We start from the raw sequence: 21,486 nt of genomic DNA, 5'->3' as shown, positions 1-21,486 counted from the left end.
GCTGGCTGATCATATCAGATCATATCATGGGGGATGATTACATCAGTACATCACTGCCAGACCACTGAGAATAACTGCCCAGCTAAGGTGACCTGTATTTTTTTTTGGACACAATTCAATCCGTGACAGAGGCTCCATGAAAATTGCTTCTACTTTATATACACAGAGCTTTCAGGCATATTTGACTTATTATATGACATACTTAAAATCATGGAATTTTAGGACTTGCATTATTATTAACATTCCTGCTGTTTCCCAAATAATAAATGAAGGGAGAGTATAAAAATACTCTCACACACAGAACAATATGTGTAAGTGAGAATTCCACAAGAAATAAATATTGTCCTTATTGATACATATTTCATTGCCATATACCTAGCATGGTAATTTTACCTTAGAGGGTTTTGATTTTAAAAGATAGAAGCCAGAGAGCCCTGGTTGTTTGTCTCTTCTTCCTTCCTTGTCCCCTGAAAACAAGACTGCGAACTTTGAAAGGCTGCATGAGAGCAAGAAGCCATTAATTGTTATCACTGACTTGGGGCAGGGGAACCTCTAGGGTCTTGATTTCCAGAAAGTAGTCACATGGTCTGGCCCTTGTTTTTAGGAAACAAACCTCAAGAGGGGGAGACATTTAAATATGTTGTATTAAATATAATTATTTAGTATGGGGAAGGTGTAACAAACTGGCAATCTGTCTCTTTAGGAGGGAGGAAGGAGACGTAGGCAAACAGATTAGCTGGTTCCATAATGAGTCACACCTGTTAGCAGGAAGTGTGGGGACCCTTGCTGATGGGGTTAGTAGAACCTCAAGGTAGAATCTCACCCTTGTCACTGGGGTGGGATTCCACAGGTCAGTATAGTTCTTCCAGACACACACAATGTCACTGCTCAGCTTTTCCGGATAAAATAGACTGACTGTAATTATTTTTATATGCATTATCCCCTAAGACTAACCATGGTAGGTTCAGCCCTTCTAGTATCAGAGAAAAGTGCAGACTAAGACCATGGGTTTGGGAGACCTGAGTAAAGCTGGCAAGTGTCCACTGTCATCTCTGCTCTGTTACTGCACCTGGCATCAGGTTTCATCACCTTTTGTCTGAACCAAAAGCTGTTGAAGCAAAGACTCCACGCTCTTGCATATGCTGGTTCCTCTGCATGCTGTGCCCCCTCCCAGCTCACTGCATGGTCCTTACCTGGAAAAATCCTTTTCTTTAAGATCCGGCTTGAATGCCACTTCCTCAATAAGGTTTACCCTGGTTCCCTGAGATAGTTGATAGCTTCCTCCCCTGTGTTACTGTAGCTACTACATGACCAAACTTGCTGGGTAGTATTATATGTCAGAATCCCTCTCTCCTAGCTAGACTGTGGGCTTCATGAGCATAAGTTCTAGGTGTTATTTGTCTCTGTTTTCTGGCTTAGTACAAGGGCAGGCATATAGCAAAAGCTCCATAAGTGATGATTGTGCACATGTAGAGTGAACTTCATCATTATTATTCCTGATTCTTGTTTCGTTATTGCTAGGTGCTGTTGAGTTGGCTCCAACTCATAGTGACCCTAGGTACAACAGAATAAAACGCTGCCTGGTCCTGTGCCAGCCTCACAGTCCTGGCTATACCTGAGCCCATTGTTGCTTCCCCAGTTGTGTTTTGAGTGCCTTCCAACCTGACGGGCTTATCTTCTGGCACTCTATTGGACATTGTTTCAGGGCTATTCATGAAATTTTCCTGTAATATATCATACAGTGTTTGCTACCAGAAGGATATTTGAAATACCGGTGGCATAGCCTCCAGCCTCACAGCAACACACAAGCCACCACAGTACGACAAATTTTATCCCACACATAGAGAGCAGAGCATGCTTCAGAAAATATTAATTTGATGGGGTTCACCCATCAAATTAAGCCTTGCAGTAGCCTATAGTATTAAGTCTGAATGTCTCATTAGTCATTGAGATTCTCTGCCCTCTAGTCCCAGGCTTCCCTTCTAGACTGAACCTCATTCTGTCTCTGTGAGTACCCTAGGCCCTCAATGGGCATAGCCAGATCGTAGAACTCCCCCTGCAGGGGAATAAGATAGCTAGGTGTTGATGCAGTAGACAAATGCATGGATCCCCTGACCATGGGGGCTGAATTACTAGTGGAGGAGTCACTTACATATATTGCTCTGTGTGTGAGGACAGTTCTCTTGTGGGGTCTGTGGGCTCTCCATCTTGTCTATGTGACATAAGTACGTTATCTGTCCAAAGGGCCTGGTGAGCAGGTTCCCAAGTTCAGGGCCTGGCTGTGGTCTTCTCTTTAAGTTTCTTGGGTATCTTTATCATCTTGTTTAGCAGTGTTGAAGGTGTGTGTGGTGTAGTAAATTATTTAGTGTGGCTTTTCTACCCATAAGTCTTTGTAAACTCCAAGGTGGGATTTTCTATGAGCAACTGAGGAGCTCCTGATTGCTGAAGTTGTCCACCTGAAGTATTTCTGTTGGGAGTGGCACAAAACAGTGTTCTGGGAGGTGCCCACTCTCTCTCAGGTGCTTAGAGTTCTGATGCTATGATTGGCTAGTTTGGCCACCCTGCCAGGCTCAAAAGGTCTCCTGGAGGCAGAACTCTCTCTGACTGCTGGTTGAGGAAGATGTGCTGCTGAAAGAGACATGCACCCCTGAAAGAGACATACGCTGCTGGGAAAGAGACGCAAGAGACATGCATCGCTGAGTGAGACACCGAGGGACCAGCACTGCTGGGAAAGAGACTGAGAGACTGTTGGCTGAGGGATGGTGGGCTGGGAGAGAGACTGAGCGTTCTTTCTGAACTTGAGTTGTAGCCTGGTGCTTCCCTAATAAACCCTGTAATCTGTGAGTTCTGTGTGGCCACTGCAGTGAATTATCGAACCCAGGAGAGAGGTGGTGGGTGCTTTGGGAGGAACGGTTGGTGAAAGGGCTGGAGGGAGGCAGCATGTTTGGCCTTGCAGTAATAGGCCTTGGGTTACTGCTGTCTTCCTCCTATGAGATTAGAGGCGGTCAGAACATGTGGCCTCCTTGCCGTTTTTACAGTTGGTGTCAGTTGGTGTCTGTTGCTGACAGTGTGATACTCTTGCATTAATCTGAGTTGTGTAAATGCTGGTTGGGTGACAATAAGGTAGCTCAAGTCTCCATGATCCAATTTTCATCAGACTCAACAATCTTTGGAAGGGGGGATCCTGTGAAGAGTCTTCAGTCTATTTCAGAGGATTGTTCTACCCTTTTAGTGAGCCTTTGTTTTAGCAATGACTGGACATTGGAGAGAGGATGCTCACGCTTCTCCATGGACGCCTCACTGGTGATAGCAGAGGTGAATTGTGGCTTGGGAGTGTGGGTTCATTTTTGGCAGGCTTGCCCACTCTTACCATGAGGAAAATATCATTTCAGAAAATACAAATTTCAAATGAGAACTCCCAGTTCCTTACTACCTTGGCTTGAAGTAGACAAAAGACTTTGAAGAGATTTATTTCTGAGTCTTTTCTGAGGAACATCTGCAATGTAATGGTTCCATGGGCTGAAGTTTAAAGATGCAGAAGGCTGACAAAGTACTTTTAGGACAGGTTTAGGGACACAGTGAAGGGAGTCTTTATTGCTACCCTTTCCAGATATACCTTCAAAGAGAAGAAGCTGAATGGCAGGCCTGGGAGGAACTGTAGCAGCCCTAACTGTGCAGCTGATGAAAATTTCATACAAAGCCTTTGGCCGTAGGTTTCCAGAGAGATGTCTGGTGCCAGAGCCACATCCTCCATACAGTGCTTTGATGTTGGAGTTGGATGTTCCACTTTGAACTGGGCCCCAGGGAGTGCCAGTAGCAGACAGGTGTGAACATTCAGTCCAGAGCTCACAAAGGCAGGGCATGGACTCCTCTTGCTTCCCCTGCTGGCCTTCTCCAAAGCACTACTGTGAGGACCTGCATGGGTATGTTCCTGTCAGCAGGCCTGAAGGCCATGATTCTACCCAGGGAGTCATCTTTGTGAAGGTGGGCCTGGGTTAGGGGTGCTTTAGGAAGCAAAGGGGTGATGACTGCTTTCCTGGGGCCAGGTGCATGACAGATGAACATGAACTTGCTATCCAATCATATTGTAGGTAGAAAGCTTAGGCTTCATGTACATTAATGGTCACAGCAATGGTAGGTAGAGCCTCTTGTAAGACCCCTCTGTGTGCATCATCTTCAGCTGACCTTATGTTTCATCTCCAAAGTCAGCTAGCCCCATGTCCTCTCACCAGGGTCTCCAGTTTTCACACACCTCACATGTGCCTCCCTTTACATGGTGCCATTAAGGCAGTGATGTGTAATGGCTAGAGCATGATCTTTGTAGTCAGGCAAATCTGAGTTTGAATCCTGACTCTGTTTCTCACCAGCTGTGTGGCCTTGTGTAGTAATTTTTTCTGTCTAAACTTCAATTTCCCCAACTATGGTAGACTGATTATACCTATCTTACAGAGTAATTGTAAGGATTAAATGAAATAAAACATTGTCAAGGCTGCACACAGTGCTAGGCACATTTCAGTTAGCAGCCAAGCACTTAACTACTGCATCACCAGGGCTTCTCCAATAAATGATAGCTGCTATTCTTTTAGGAGCTCTGGTAGTTTAGTGCCTAAGGCACTTGACTGCTAACCAGAAGGCTGGAGGTTCAAACCCACCAGCCACTCCTCGGAAGGAAGGTTGGGCAATCTGTTGCCTGGAAAACCCAAGGAGGGATCGCTATGAGTTGGGTCTGACTCAAAGGCAAACAACAACAGCTATTCTTATTGCAGTGATATTATTGCTGTTTACCTCATTTGAACTTCAACCCAGTGTAAATCCTGAATCTTTGCAAAAACGGCAAGGAGGCTACATGCTCTGACCTCCTGTAATCCCACGAGAGGAAGACAGGATTAGCAGCAGTAACCCAAGGCCTATTACTGCAAGGCCAGACATGCTGCCTCCCTCTAGCCCTTTCACCAACCGTTCCTCCCAAAGCACCCACCACCTCTCTCCTGGGTTCAATAATTCGCTGCAGTGGCCACACAGAGCTCACAGATTATGGGGTTTATTAGGGAAGCACCACAGGCTACAATTCAGGTTCAGGAAAAGTGCTCAGTCTCTCTCCCAGCCCACCATCCCTCAGCCAAGAGTCTCTCACAGTCTCTTTTCCAGCAGTGCTGGTCCCTAGGTGTCTCACTAGCAATGCGTGTCTCTTGCGTCTCTTTCCCAGCAACGCGTGTCTCAGGAGCCCGTGTCTCTTTCAGCAGCACGTCTTCCTCAACCAGCAGTCAGAGGGTTCTGCCTCTAGGAGACCTCCTTTTGAGCCCGGCAGGGTGGCCAAACTAGCCAATCATAGCATCAGAATTCTGAGCACCTGAGAGAGAGTGGGCACCTCCCAGAACATTGTTTTGTGCTACTCCCAACCGAAATACTCCAGGTGGACAACTTCAGCAATCAGGAGCTCCTCAGTGGCTCATAGAAAATCCCACCTTGGAGTTTCCAAAGACTTATGGGTAGAAAAGCCACACTAAGTAATCTTGCATCAAGTTTAAGCTCAGCTTTGGTGACCCAAGTCATAAAGACTATTTGTCCCTAAAAGTGACTCAGGACATCAGTGGATGTGATTGATTATGTTGGGCAGAGAGCCACCTGCCCTTCTGTTATGCAGCTTGCCTGAGCCCACCATGACTTTCCAATGACTTCTCCACTGGTCCCCAGATTCCAGTTATTGCCACAGTTGGAGCCATTATAAGGGAACCCCCTATTTCATTTTTTCTCAGAAACCTCTGCTCATAGAATCTGTAATTTTGGGTCTAAGGGGGAAGTAATTATGGAGTTACAACTCAAGATATTGGCATAAAACCCACATAGTTGAATTGTCCTTTGTATTCATCCAGTCGATGTTTATTGAGTACTTGGTCAAAACAGGCACTGTGCTGGGCCATGGGAGTTCAGTGGTGACAATCCCCAGGCCCTGGTCTGTGAACTGCCATTTGTGTAGTTGAGCACAAGAGTAGCCAGGCCAGTGCAGCATGGGCAGTTAAGTGGAGGGCAGCACAGGTGGCTGTCAGGAGAGTCATCATCGTTGATAGAGAAGGATTAGAGGGCAGAGAAGGCTTCCCACAAGAAGCAATGTCTAAACTGGGATTTCAGAGAAGAGTAAGATATTAGCCAAAGAAGTGTGAGGACAAGTGTTTCAGACAGAGAAGAAGCAGCATATGCAGAGGCTCAGAGGTGGAAAAGGGCATGGTGTGTTCCAGCACCAAAAAGTAGTTCATTCATAGCTGAAACAAAACATAGAAGGGTCACTGTTGGAGCAGTCTAAAGAATGACTTGGGCAGAGTAGAACGCAGGTCAGGGCACGTGGCAGTCGTCCAAGGAGACACTGTGAAGGTCTGAAGTGAGGTAGAGGCTGTGTGGATGCAGAGAAATGAGGAGGTAGAAGAGAGATCCAGGAGTAAGAATGGGGAAGATTTGGTTGCTGCTTGAATGACAAAGGAAAGGAAGAAGGAGGACTCTGTGGCCTGGTTCCTGCCTGGACAGCCAGGTGGACTGAGCGGGGTATGCACTCAGGGCATACCCTGTGATAATGGAAGAGGAAACAACTCTGGAGAGCTCTGGAAGCTGGAGGAGAAGGCCTCTGGTGGGCTGTACCTGATTTGTTGTCACTGTTGGTCACCTGGCTGCCTCTCAGTCATTGTGTCATTATGACTAAGTTAGTGTGTGGTTTCCTTAAGTCCACTGGGGACCTAAGGGTCACTGCAGACACATTTGAGTCATCTGGGGAGCTTTTTAAAATCCCAATGCTGAGGCCACACTCTACACTGTAAATCAGCATCTCTGGGGGAGGCCAAGCATCAGTGTTAGTAAAGTCCCACTAGTGAAACCAAGAACCAGATACCACTGCTTTTAGTCAGTCCCTGTGGTTGGCAGCTCCCATGTATGATAGGTGGGGAAGAAGGGGTGAAATAATAGCTATTAGTTGGTGTTTTTCACTCTAAAAGGTAGCACCTGCCCACTATGGGGGTGGAGGAAGGTTGACATTCTCAAAAAGGTGGTTGTTGTTGTTGTGTGCTGTCAAGTCAAACCCGACTCATAGTGACCCCTCCTTGGGTTTCTGAGGCAGTATCTCTACGGAAGTAGATTGCCCCATCTTCCTTCTGCGGAGTGGCTGTGGGTTTGAACCACTAGCCTTCTGGTTAGCAGTCAAGTGCCTTAGGCACTAAGCTACCAGAAAGGTGGTAGGACCTAATTAATTAGGAGTTAGACAAGGCTGGGCCTCAGGCCAGTATAATTTGTGCTTTCTGTGAAGTAAGTATTTATATGCTACAAGCTACAAGATGGCAAGGGCCTTCTTTGTTTGGTGTGCCAATGACACAGACCCTTTCAGGATTTCACCATATGTTTTCTACATGTAAATTGATGGTAGCACAGACATTTTGCCTGTTCATAGCAGACCTAGTCCTCTCATCAGGATATGGTTAATTGTAATTGAAACTTTGATTAATTTGTTTGTATTTATATGATATATCATAGCTTACAGTGGTTCAAAACACTTCCTTTAATGTATAAACAGCTTTATGGTGTACATATAATTTTCTTTTCATATTTGGGGTCATTGGATCTTAGAAAATACAAGTTTGGCCTTTAAAGCACAGAGACATGCCTGTAATTAAAAATTTTAAATTTCATTGAACTTTTACCTCTGAAAACTAATAATATTACATACATTTAAAATATTTCATAATTAGTTTTCCTAGTTGCAATTGGAGGAGCTCTGGTAGCATGGTGCCTAAGCCACTTGACTGCTGACCAGAAGGCTGGCGGTTCAAACCCACCAGCCACTCCTCAGAAGGAAGGTTGGGCAATCTACTTCCATAGTGATACTGCCTCGGAAACCTAAGGAGGGGTCGCTATGAGTCAGGTCCGACTTGACAGCACATAACAACCACAACAGTTGCAATTGGGGCTTATTGGTAAGAGTTAATTGTGTAAAAAGTCACATTATTGAAATTTTAAACATATCATCATTCCACAAATCCATTATTTACCAAAAAATGTTCCTAGGACATATCAGTGTTGAAATTTCTGAAGATGGACATTAAAGTTCATATCTATTATTTATTGAGTTATTCTAGGTGCCAGATAATATATCACGCACTTTGCTTCATTATTGCAATTCATTATGACCATTCTTCCAGGTAGGTGACAGAGATTTTTTATTTTTATTTATTTATTTATTGTGATCTGGATGAAAATTTACAAAGCAGATTCACTTTCCACACAGCAGTTCCCATACACTTTGTCTCATGACGTTGACTGCAATTTACCCCAATGCAACAGCTCCTCTCCCATTTCCTCCCAGTAGTTACCTCTTCCCTGTGTCCCTCCCTCCATGTACTCTTGCCCCCTGAACTGTCTCCCTGTGCATAAACAGCCCTTCTTTCTCCCATGATTGTTCTCTCCAAGGAGTGTATCTACCTCAGGTAAATGTTCAACTCATATGCCTATCTTTTGTTTAGCTGGAAGCCACAGGTGTGGGTTCAATTCCAGACCTGACAGGCAGCTAGGGGCCATAGTCTCAGTGGTCCCACTAGGCTCTATCAGACCAGCAAACCTGTTCTCCTCCTTTTTGTTTTCCCAAATGATTTTGAGTTTTGTTCCACATTGTTCTCCCTCTCTATCCAGGATCTCCTACATAGTTCCCTCTATGAGCGGTCGACAGTGGTAGCCAGATACCACCTAGTTCTTCTGGTCTCATAGTTGTATAGGCTGTGGATCGCATAGTATATCAGTCACTAGGGCTAATTGTTTCCATGAATCTTTGGTTTTCTTCATTCTTCTTACTCTGGATGAGGAGAGACCCATCATTGCATCTAGATGGCTGCTTGCAAGCTTTTAAGATTCCAGTTGCTACTCACCAAAGTAAGATGTGGAACAATGTTTTATGTAGTATGTTATGCCAATTGAGCTTGATGTCTCCCACGACTATGGTCCCAAGCCCACCGGTTCAACTGCTTGATCCCTCGGGGTAGCTGGCTGTAACCAAGAAGTGACTACAACCTTGTCCCCTGTCAGCTCTACTATACACCTGGGAATTCTTATAGATCATACCAGTACACTTATAGGACCATTGCTGCCAGTCCTATACATGGTCTTCATAAACTACCTAATAGTTCAGCATGTCCACCCATCTATCCCCCTGTATACCCATGTTTGGCTGCACTGAGAACGCAGTACTGTATGTGCAAAAAGGTTCATCTTTGTTGTCTGTACCTCCCATGTACCTCTCTATATCTTCCTCTTCCTCAATGAGATGGCAGAAATCTTGTTTTATGGCTAATGAAACTGCAACTAGAGAAGCTCAGTGGATAGTGCACGACCACACAGCTGGTGAGCACTAGAGCCAGTGGAACTCACATCTGCTTGAAAGACTGCCCTGTTTATACTGTCTGCTCTGCTTTCAACCCAGTGGCACTGGTTTCTTTTTTCCTTCGTAGACATTCAGAAGGAGCTCTGGTGGCATAGTGCTTAAGGCATTTGACTGCTAACCAGAAGGCTGATGGTTCGAACCCACCAGCCACTCCTCGGAAGGAAGATGGGGCAATCTACTTGCGTAGTGATACTGCCTTGGAAAGCCAAAGAGGGGTCGCTATGAGTGGGATCCGACTCGATGGCAGTGAGTTTGGTTTTTTGGTTTAGACATTCAGAGACTTTTCCTAGATAGCTTAGATGATTTGATAATTTTGCTAAAGTGGTTAATGGTATGAATGGCTTTGAGTCTAGGGAGATACCTCTTGTCTTGATCAGAGTAAAAATGGAGCACCATATACCCATTCACACCCCTGGAAGAAAACCCAAATGCAGAGAGTATTTTGCAGAAGGAACCTCAGACTCAGTTTCTTTCTTTGGGTCACCTCTTTTTACTCCAGCCCACATAGACTGACAGAGACAGACAAAAAATAATGATGTAAAAGAAAGGTTTGAACAAGTCTCAGAAACGGAATATCTCCTAAAGATTTTAACTTACTTTGTAACATGGATGGATTTAGAAGTGGATAATCCTTTAGTCAGCTGGAGGGACCATGGCAATCCTATTCTTTTTACATATCTCCCAAAACCATAAATCCCTGTCTTTCTCAGATTTTAGGTTTTCTCAAGCTATTTGGAAACTGCCAGGCAAAAGAATTTCTTTGAAGAAATGTAGAAAGTCTGTCACTCTTGGTCTCTGATGTCATTTTGGGGTTTTTAATAAATTTACCCTTTGGAATGATGTCACATGCAGTTATTCATATAAAATTCTAGTAGAAAGTAACCAAGACTGAGAATTAATCACAGTTTTTTTTTTTTTTTCTGGCTGTTCTGCAGTAATGACATAGCTCACTAGAGCACACTCAGACTTTTCCTCACTTCAGTTATTCTTTCCAATAGCCTAATATCCTTTCCCATGAACTTAGTGAATGGTGGGACCTTTTCAAAGGGATGGTGGTAGGTGACTTAGAAAATATTTGGCTATGACTTTTCTGGGATGATTTGTGTTGATTTGAAAATTTGATGCAATTATCGAAAATGTTTACATTCCTTTCTATTGTTTGATGTCATTCTTTTATTTTTTTCTCATTCATAATGCTTTCGTACTCAGGAAGTTGAGGTAGGTTTTTGACTTTTCAACTATATGTAGACATAGCATCAATATAGTTGCCAAATAAAATGTAAATTTCATTCTAAATCCTAAATCTCAATCTCAGTGGTAAATATTTGTTTTAGTTCAGTGAACCAGCACTGCACATATTTATTTTTCATTGGTATATCCAGGGGATGCAATTTATCAAATGCATATAAACAGTCCATTTGCTGCTTTATCTTTTCTCATTAGTTACAGTACAAGTATGATTGTCAGTTATTATCTGTGTTTTACTGGTGGGTTATTTATTGAAAGAGCAGAGCAACTGACATTGTTATTTTCTAAATCATTTTGTCTAAGGCCTGCAGGACTTTAAACCAAATGTCAGACCAATTTATCAAAGAATTGCTCTATTCAAGATGAAAGTGATTTAGAGTGTGTATATAAACAGACACCTACCTGTACTTCACACACACAAACACACACACTTGCAGACCTGTGATTGTCATGGGAATTTCTCATGGATACAGAGATGTTAATAAAGGTGCAACAACTTAACTTTGATACAATTTGTCAAAGATTTAATGTGTGCTGTTGAGTGATGCCTTGGGGAATATACAGGTGAGTATAAGGCCCATTCTTACTCAGGGTAGCCTAGGCCCAGATGTGTATAAGTGATATGTGCACATGGAAATATATTAATATACGCAGCTCCTGGTCCTTGGTGGGCAGGGGTCTCATGAATGGTGTCTATGGAAAGAAAGATGAGAGGCCTCATGTCACTGCTGAAACTGGGACCAGTTGGTTGGGTCATTTCCTTCAGAAGGATTCTCACTGAGGTTCTTCACCAGGGATAAGAAGGGAAAAGCCCAGTTGAGAGCACATTGTCCAGAGATCTGAATGGAAATGCCTCAGAGGTAGTTGTATGGGAGCTAGCTCCTTTCCCCAAAAATGGAGTGTTTTGTACCTCACATCAGCTTGATTAGCAGGGATTTCCACTGCATATGAATTAAAATTATAGGCAAATGTTATATTATACAACTAATGTACTTCTCAAATATAATCTAGAACTCTCACTTTTCCTGTGACTTCTACTATCATTTCAGAGAGTCTCCTCCCACCCATTCACCCACCCACAACCAGCCCTCCTTTCTTTTCTCCCCAGTCACCAAACCCACTGCTGTCGAGTCAATTCTGACTCATAGCGACCACCATTAGGTTTCTGAGCTGGTAAATTTTTACAGAAGTAGATTGCCCAGTCTTGCTTCCGTGGAATGGCTGATGGGTTTGAACCACCAACATTCTGGTTAGCAGTCAGATGCCTTAGGTACTGTGCTATCAGAGCTCCTTCTCCCCAGTCAAGTACTTGGAAAATTAACAAAACCAGTTTGTGCTGAATTCCTTTGAGAGCAGTTTGGTTATAGTCCCTTAATTGATCTCTTTCTAAAAAATTTTGGTTTTGTTATAGTGAGGCTGGCCTCTATCCAGGATAGAGCATCTACAAGCTCAGGTTGAATCCACCTGACTTTGCAAGACAGGTTTTCTCCTTTTGCATTCATCTGCAGCAGGCCTGATGACAACCCTTGCTTTACTTTGCTTCCTTCTGTTCATGTCTCTATTGCTCACTCCTGATCAAGGCAGATGAGCCTCCCATTAATTTTCCAGACTGGTAATTTGTATTATCTCAAGTAATTCTCCAGTGAAACTGCAGGGCTCAAACAGCCTAGCTAAAATATGTATGAGGGAAAAACTATCAGTTCCATGTGAGCTAACTGTCTTTGTTGTGTAGCATCCGAAGCTTTAAGATATATAATAAATTACATCATCATGTTCATAATCAGGAACAAAATATTTGAGTTTCAACAGTGATTTGAATTTGGTTCTGTCATCCCATCTCTTTCTCAGAGTCTGCTGTGACAGTCTTTGGAACTAAAATATACACCTCTCAAAAGTCAAGTCCCTGGGGAGTATTTGAGCTAAGTGACATCAGCCATTTTAGTACTGTGGGACAGACAGGAGAAGAAAAATTCAGGTTCCCATTCAAAATGGGCTGTAACCATAAACTTTCCAATTGGTCATGATCATCCATAATGAAGAAACTTAATCATCCAAATTATAGCAGTAATATTTTTGTATCATTTCATGTTAGCCAGACTTGAGGCTTTCATTGGAGGACACAATGTAGAGAACTATATTCTTTGGCTAATATAGAGTATTTTCAAATGGATTTCCTTTCCCATGAATGTAGATCAGGATAAAATATCTCCAAAACAGTTGAAAAGCCAGAGTCAAAATCCTTTCCACCAGCTACTGGGTGAGACTAATTTCACAGGATCCAGTACTATGATAGTGAGAGATTTAGTTAGTGAGATAAGTGAAGAAATACAGTTTTATCAATGTTGATCAGCTGTGTGAGATAAAAAATAATTGGGGCCATGATCACTGTCAATCTCTGATTCTTCATGTCTCTATTGAGTAGGAGTTTTCTCCACTTAATTTCTGATAGACACATGTTTTACTCCACCATCAGCATTATCCCCTTCTTCCTTGTACTAGGCATGTAATGATTTGTCACTTTCTATGATATCACTATGATCTGTATGCTGACTTATCATGATATTTTCTGATACCCTGGGATACTTCAGGATTGTGGACATCAGCCAATGTGCCTAAGCCTAAAGTTCATTTAAATACATAGGTTATGTTAAGAGTCCCTAAAAAGAGTTGGATAATTTTCATTTACCAAATGATACAGAGAAGACGACTTCCTCAAGTCTCTCCTCTGCCCTGTCCAGTAGAGTCCTGACTTAATTATACTGTGCAGTGTAGCTTATAAAATATACATATACAGTAACACTGCCATCCTTCATTCCTCAGCCTTTATAATGCATTAGTGGACATTATTGAATTTAATGAATGACTACATTTAGATATACATCTTTCTATTTAGGCTTATATTTTTAAAAATAAACTGTTGCTGTGGTCTTTGCAAATCTTTTTTTAAAAGCTTCATCAGTAGTTGATAAAATTACCAGTCAAGAGGCAAACTCAGGCAGATACGCCTTGCCTGGCAAGATTGATATGACATATCCAATATGCCTTTTACCGCATTCTGAATTTTAAAAGGCTACAACTTTATTGTGCCAGAAGAAAGGTCAGAAGTCAGGGCCCTAAAAGCTCTTTACGTTTCTGGGATCTGGCCTGGACTCTGAGGCATACACATCAAGGACATTCATTCACATAACACAACATCACGGTGGTGTGGGGAATGTGTAGTACTCCAGGTGTGGGAATTGTAACTGTTAGAAAACTGATAGAGCTTTAAGCAGCACAGGAAGCCATGGGTCTGCTTGTTTTAAAACAATGTTAAATATACACTGTATTTTTAATTTAGATAGTACATAATATAAAAGCTGGGCTGGTGCCACCAAGACCTTAAGTTCTGGAAAAAATGACTGACCTTCGTATTGGTAGAGTATTGGTTCAGGGCCACAGACAGCTGTCCTGATGTCCTTTGAGCATCCAGATTACTAAGTGGGGCTCAGGGATGAGCAAATTCTTAGGAGATGAAGCTCTTAAAGATTCATTCCTTTGTCTTTGGTTCTTTCTACATGTGATTGGAAGCTGCTTCCCAAGCAGTTCCCTCAGCGTGCAGGGTGAGTTAATTGATAGGGCCCCAGCCTGCTAGGACACACCGTGTGTACAGGCCTCTCGGATCCGGTTGGGGCAGTGTGGAGAGTGAGTCATCTATGTTCCAACATCTCATACTCTGACCTCAACTGCAGCCATGTCTACGAAGACATGTCTACCCTGTGCTCACGGACCATCCCTCAAGTGGGCTCTGGTGCCTAGAATACTTTCACACATACGTGTGCATGATCTTTGGCCCCTGTGAGATGGCATTTTCTCCTTCAACTATAGCCAAAACAGTTAACTCCTAAAGTTTCTTCAGCTCCTGGCTGATTTGTTCTTCCTTTGGCAGTCCACTTTCCTATGACAAGGCAAAGGCAGTCAGATATGGACAATCCGTTTCCCTCATTGCTTGGCCTTGCTGGGCAAAGGACTGCTTGAAGGACTCCTTTTGCATAATGAGTTTTCATTCAAGGTGTACTTTCACATTTGGCAGCAATTAGGCAGTATTATTGCATTTGCAATAGATTTTAAATATTCTAATGCAGATACCTGCTTTTAGAAGCTTTATACTTCACACTATGATTTTCCCCAAGAAATATGTAAAAATGGCAATTATAGGTAACCTGGAAAAGTGACAAGGTCCAGAAGAATGCTTCTAATTCCATCCAGGTTATAAAGTCTGCTGAAATCATTAGGGAATATTCAGTTCTTGAGACCTGCTCAAACCTTTCTTTGACATCAAATGGAAAGTGACATGTGAAATTAAAGTAAAGGAATTTGTTTTTGGCTCCAACGCTTCCCTGTAGGACACACATCCTAAGCTTCCAAGGGTCTCCATATTAGAACAGCATATTTAAATAGAACATATTTCACAGGATTCCAAATTGCCATTGGAAATGATGCCATCCTCTGTATGTGAAGAGGGCCTTGATGAACCATGGTTGGAAGGATGAACATTTTATTTTTTTTTCTCCAGTGGTGAGAATGAGTACTTCTTGAGTTATCTCTTCTCTTGCCAATAGCAGAAACTATTGGTAACATGGTTGTCTAAGGCTAAGAACACGTTGGTCATAAAATCGAGAAATTGGGCACTAAATTTTTCACCTATCACCCAACCCTTAACTTAGAATCATTTAACATGAGCTGCAGAATTTCTGAAAGCAGGGTTCTAAAATTTAGAATTGTGCTAAAAATAATAAGTGGAGAGAGATGTTGCAGAGAGATTATTTTAAACTGTCTCCATGATATCCATGATGTAGACCTCAAAGACTTCCTAAACACAGGGGTAAGAAGGCCAGTTATGCCATAAAATTAAATCCAGAGCAAAGTGGGCTAATAATTCTTTGGAGTTAAAAAGAATTTAATACCAAGGCCCCAGGATCCAGAAGAACCTGTTTATGTTTATTCATGCTCTGGAAAATGAAATCACTGCTCAAGATGTAATATGTTCTGATTTTACTCTAAATCCAGTTCCCTAAAATCTATTTAAGGACTTATGTGGAGTCAACAAGAATACAATAAAGGCAAGTAATCGAATGACACAGCGACCGATAAAATTCAGAGGAGACCATGTCAGAGATAAACTGTAGCAGGAGGCATCATGGACGATAATTTAAACTAATTGTGCACTTTGATATAAATTAACTTCTCCAGAAGAGAAATTGAAGCCTCATTTTGGACAGCTCCTAAAACTGTCTGCAGCATCCAGAATACCTGCCAAAACTATACAGCAAATAAATTTGGGTGTATTCAGGAGGAAATCAACTGAAAAAGATCAGTTTTCCTACGGATGATGTGGGGATGATGTGCATGGGTGATCCCTCTTCACCTTGCCTGTGTTCACTTGTACTGACACTGTGGGTGTGTTGGAACAATGGGGATTGATGGGCATTGAAGGGGAGAATAAAAAGAGGGGACAATTGTCTTTTGGAAGAAAAGGGTCATTAGAAATGGGGAAGAGGTAATATAACTTTGAAGAAGTGAGTAACCTGGACCCTTGTAATTTCAAAGCCTAGCATCAGAGCATACATTGATGTAAGCTGTATGCAAGAAAGATGTGTTTATGAGTAGACCAAATTGGCCTGCCTTTGTTTTATTTGTTTAATTTTTATCTTTGTATAGCTGGAACAAATGGTACTAAGCTAAATGTATATCTCTGTTTAATTCTAACATTTGAATGATCCTTTGTTTTTAGGTCTGGTGAGTATTGGAAAACTGGAACTGTGCACCACTTGTTATATGTCTCCATGTGAAAGAAATGTTGACAGTTGAATTATCAGCTGTTACAAACACAGAAGCTTAATCATGAGTGAGAGCAGCAAGGCATCACCTGCAGTATAATTGATAGCAAATACACCTTGCACTTAGAAGTTGTCTCGGCTTATATGTCAAACCAAGAAGAGCAGTGCTGTCTCCCCATGGGGCTGAAGTGTTTTTATTAGTCCAGTGTTTAATGCAAATAATTTGAGGGACAAGAATTTGAAAAGTAAATTGATATTTTTGATTGCACATTAATGCCTGTTTTAGGAAAGATTTCTGACCTGTTAGTGTTTTCCTTTGTGTTTGGGGAAGTGAGGAGAAAGGCAGGTTTTTATGCAGTTTTGTGAAAAGCTTCCTGAAATCTAATCCCTGTTTTCTATTTTTTCCCTTATATAGGATGATTATTTCAGAAACTGGAATCCCAACAAGCCCTTTGATCAAGGTAAAAGATGCACTATTTATTGCTACATATGCCATGGAAATTGGTGGTCTGATTTTTCTTCCTTGTAATGCTGAGTTAATGTTTCCGTAAAGGCCAGCTAGCTGTCTGATTTGATCAGCTGTGGGGACTGAACTAACTGGGGTGACAGAAATTGTTCTATCAAGTTGGTTATTTCTCTGAGATTACATCTAAGATTTTTAAATATTTTTAGTTAAAGTGATCAGTCCAGTCGATGACTGGTTTTGTTAAAAGACAAAATGGTTATGAGACTAATCTGAGGAATTGTGGGACTGAATCCAATGAGTTTATTCCTGGAACAGACTGTGCATGGAGAAGCTCCCCAATTCACATAAGCCATAAAAATGAAACTTTCTTTCTGGAAAGAGGTTAATCTGGGAGGCTTTTAAGAGCACTGATATTTCATTTGTTAAAAACTTATTTATGGCCTCTAAGTAGAAGCTTGTTTCAGTTAGAACCACTTGAGTTTAAACCTTGTGCTCAGATGGCTCTTTGCACTCAAACCAGTGAGCCCAGAACCAGTCTAATGATGGCTGTGGCAAATCATGAACAGCATTCTCCTGTGAGTTATTTAAGACAGAATGCAGGTCTGCCATGAATCACCTCTCTGTCCCCATTTTTCCATGTGCTGCTGTTGTTGGCACAGACCCCTGCTGCTGAAATGATGGTAGATTGCACTTTGTGTACATACATGCAATTAATGTGGAAACTCACATGAAAAATATTACCTACCAATGTCAAAGGATTCACACTTCTGAGAATCAGCTTTAGTCATTATTTTAGGTATTTGATGTGATGACAATAGTCAACGTGATACAAAGAAATCAAAGAAGACAATGATATATAATAACGTGGTAGAAGGTGCCTCTTTCTGCCTGCTGCTTTGTCTCTTTAATGAGTCACTCTCTCTGGACTCTGGCTTTCTCACAAGAAAAATTGGTGTAAAAATTTCCACATATGTGTTTAACACATGCCTTCAAGTAGTGCAACCTTTCTGTCTTCCTTCCTTCCCCCCACCCCCTTCCCTCCCCTCCCCTCTCCTTCCTGTCAACAGTTGCCGTAGCATGTGTTAAGACATGTGATGCAGGTATGTGCAGGGAAGCATATGAGGAAGAGGTGGGGGACTTACGTTGGTGTGTGCACATGTGTGCTTTTGTGTGTGTGTATAGGGGCAGAATGTAAGGGAAAGCTTTCCTCTGGAGCTTCTGACTGGGCTATTTATTGTACCTATCTTAGGAGCCTCTGAGGCTATCACTCCTTTACAAATGAGAGCATTTGTAATTTAGTTCAGAAAATTTCCATCCAAAAACCCACTGCCACTGAGTTAATTCCAACTCATACTCTATCCTGTAGGATAGAGTCGAACTGCCCCCAGAGGATTTCCAAGGCTGTAAATCTGGAAGCATAGTGGCTAAGGCACTTGACTGCTAACCAGAAGGCTGGCGGTTCAAACCCACCAGCCACTCCTCGGAAGGAAGGTTGGGCAATCCTACTTCCGTAGTGATACTGCCTCGGAAACCCAAGGAGGGGTCGCTATGAGTCAGGGCTGACTCGACGGCACATAACAACAACAACAACAAATCTTTACAGAAGCAGACTGCCACATCTTTCTTCTGCAAGTGGCTGGTGGATCCAAACTCGATTAGAAGCCAAGCACATACCACTGTGCCACCAGGGTTCCTTTTCCATCATATATTACCAACATTAAAAAAAAAAACAAAAAACTTTAGGATGATGTAACTTCATTTGTGAAGAATAGTCATATATGTAGAGTAGCACATCCCCCATCTGTGCCTTATAAGTGAACACTTCCACAAGAAGCCCTGCCAGGCTTGTGCTTCTGAAGGTAACATAATTGACGATTGTAGTGAACTATTCTTCTTCTTCTTCTTCTTTTTTTAAATTTTTATTGTCATTTGGGTGAAAGTTTAGAGAGCAAATTCATTTTCCATATAGCAGTTCATACACATTTTGTCTGATGACATTGACTGCAATTTCCCACAATGGATGCTCTTCCCACTTCCTCCCCGTAGCTACCTCTTCCCTGTGTGCTTCCCTCCCATGCACTTCTACCCCCAGCCATCTCCCTGTGCAAACACTGCCCTTCTGTTCTCCCATGATTTATTTCCTTGAGGACTGTATCTACCTGATGTAAATGTTCAGCCCATATGCCAGTCTGTTGTTTGGCTGGAAGCCACAGGAGTGAGTTCAGTTCCAAACCTGAAGGGCAGCTAGGGGCTATAGTCTCAGGGGTTTCACCAGGCTCTAGTGGCATAGTGCCTAAGGCATTTGACTGCAACCAGAAGGCTGGCAGTTCAAAGCCACTAGCCACTCCTCAGAGAGGAGATTCAGCAATCTGCTTCCATAGAGATGCTGCCTTGGAAACTCAAGGAGGGGTCGCTATGAGTCAAAAATTAACTTGACAGCAGTCAGTTTTTTTGGTTTTATCAGACCAGCAAACCTGGTTTTTAATTTTTATGATTTTGTGTTGTGAACTATTCTTTCTTAAGTCAAGAGCCAGAAATAGGTTTTTGTCATATAAAGATCAACTGTTGCCTAAATGACTGTCACATGAATACTTTCCCAAGGTTTGCAAATAAATACAAAAATGTTACCACGGAAAGACATTTTTATTTTCACTAAAGCACATTGGAGAGTGTAATAGAAGGTGGGCATCATTTGCTACTTGCACATATAATTGATAGCTTCCCTTCATTTGGGGGTTTAAAACAGAAGCTTTCAAGCACCAAAACAAAACAAAACAAAACAAAAAAACCACCATGATATTTAAATCTGCTCAGTTAAAAAGGCCAAGCAAGGATTTTTCTCTCTCAGGAATAGTGGCAAACACATCTAGCAGAACTCCGCCCCTGCTCCCTCTTTTTCTAACCCTGCAGGCTTGGAAACCGATCTGCTTAGATAAATCCTCCAAGAAAACCTCATGATTTTATGGGGTATAATTGAAGACCTTAGATGAGTAGCCCCTCTTTCTACCTCAGGTGTAGCTGCTGTTGGCTATTTATATACAGAGCCATGGCAAGAACAGGAGGAGCTGAGAATAGCCTTCACTTAAAATATCAGCCCCAGCAGATGTCATCAATTACATTGTGTGCTGCTCAATAAAAATGGGAGGTTACTATATCAGCGCTGACACCACTTGGTGAAATATACACCACAGGCATGGAAGATGTGGAGCATTTCATCTTCCAGAAATAGGAGAATTGCTGAACTCCACTGGAAGTTGTCTGTTGCAGAGGAAAGTCATTTTCCCTCCTAAGCTGGGAGGGGGAAAAAAAAAAAAAAAAGGTTGAGATGGTTGTGGGGTTGGAGAAAACTTTGTAGTTTGTAGAAATGAGACTTATTGAAAAGCATTGCAGAGTTTCATATGACAAATATGGGCTAGTGTAGAGATGAGAGTGGAAAGGTCTTTGTGATGGAAGTAGGTGTGGAGTGGGCTTGAAATATAGGGAGAGAGGAAAAGAAAGAAAGGGGTGACAGAAGGGGAATTCTGGTGCCATATAGCCAGGAAGGTGAATTTGAAATAGGTGGTGAAGGATGTTCCATACAAATAGAAAAGTTTAAACTTTATTTTCTTGGCAATAGAGTGCCATAGAAGATTTTTGAGTGGAAGGATGACATTTTTATTTTATTTTAAATTTTTCTGAATTTTTAAATTTTAATATATATCTTATGTGCACAATTTGATGTCCTCCCTTTCCCCAATGTTATCATGCTGGTCACAGACTCTTTCCATACCATCCCTCCCCTTACCCAACCTGCATGTGATCCCCAACTAGTCCAAAATTATCCTTCCAAAATATAGTCCGAAGGATGACATTTTGTTGTTAGGTGTTGTCTAGTTGGTTCTGACTCATAGGAACCCTACGTACAATAGAATGAAACACTGCCTGCTCCCACTACATCAGACAGTGTTCCACTGCTATTCATAAGGTTTCCAGTGGCCAGTTTTTTCAGCAGTAGACTACTATATCCTTCTTGCTAGTCACTCTTAGTCTGAAAGCTCCTTTGAAAGCTGTTGACCAAGGGAGCCCCTGCCAGTATTTGATATACCGGTGGCATAGCTTCCAACATCACAGCAACAAGCAAGCCACCATAGTACAACAAACTGACAGATGTGTGGTGGGGGGAATGACATACTGAAGGCAATATTTTAGAGATTTTAATTTGATTACCTAACAGTTCACATTAAGAAGCCAAGGAATACATGCTAAATGGTGTCCCTCCTATAGGACTCTTGGGTAACTTCTCTGTCACATCATTCACTGCCTTGGAGCCCTGGACTGTGCCTGCCATAGGTGGTTGGACTTATCAATACATCTCTCTAGTTTGACCTTTGAAACACCCATGTGATTTCTGATTGTCTTTGGGTGTTGGTGTGGATAGTTAGGAAACTCAAAGTGGCTGGTGGGATCGAACTGTTGACCTTTTGATTAGCAACCAAGCAATTAACCACTGAGCCACCAGGGATCCTAAGAAATAGTTACCTAGCTGTAATTACTCCCTCTGCTTAAAG

The 21,486-nt window shown here is 42.1% G+C and overlaps 1 protein-coding gene across 1 annotated transcript in view; it reads left to right on the top strand.

The window, feature by feature from the left end:
- Positions 1–21,486, top strand: part of SPOCK1 (SPARC (osteonectin), cwcv and kazal like domains proteoglycan 1) — a 914,642-nt gene that overhangs the window by 337,439 nt on the left and 555,717 nt on the right. Inside the window, exons 3-4 of the mRNA XM_007938930.2 lie at positions 10,619–10,627; positions 16,889–16,934. Of these exons, the coding sequence (XP_007937121.1) occupies positions 10,619–10,627; positions 16,889–16,934 (55 nt within the window). The remainder of the gene's footprint in view (positions 1–10,618; positions 10,628–16,888; positions 16,935–21,486) is intronic.

This window comes from Orycteropus afer, unplaced genomic scaffold, assembly GCF_000298275.1.
Source record: "Orycteropus afer afer isolate SDZICR_OR568_19922 unplaced genomic scaffold, OryAfe1.0 scaffold00056, whole genome shotgun sequence".
Lineage (NCBI taxonomy): Eukaryota > Metazoa > Chordata > Mammalia > Tubulidentata > Orycteropodidae > Orycteropus > Orycteropus afer.
This window is presented reverse-complemented; position numbering and strand designations above follow the sequence as displayed.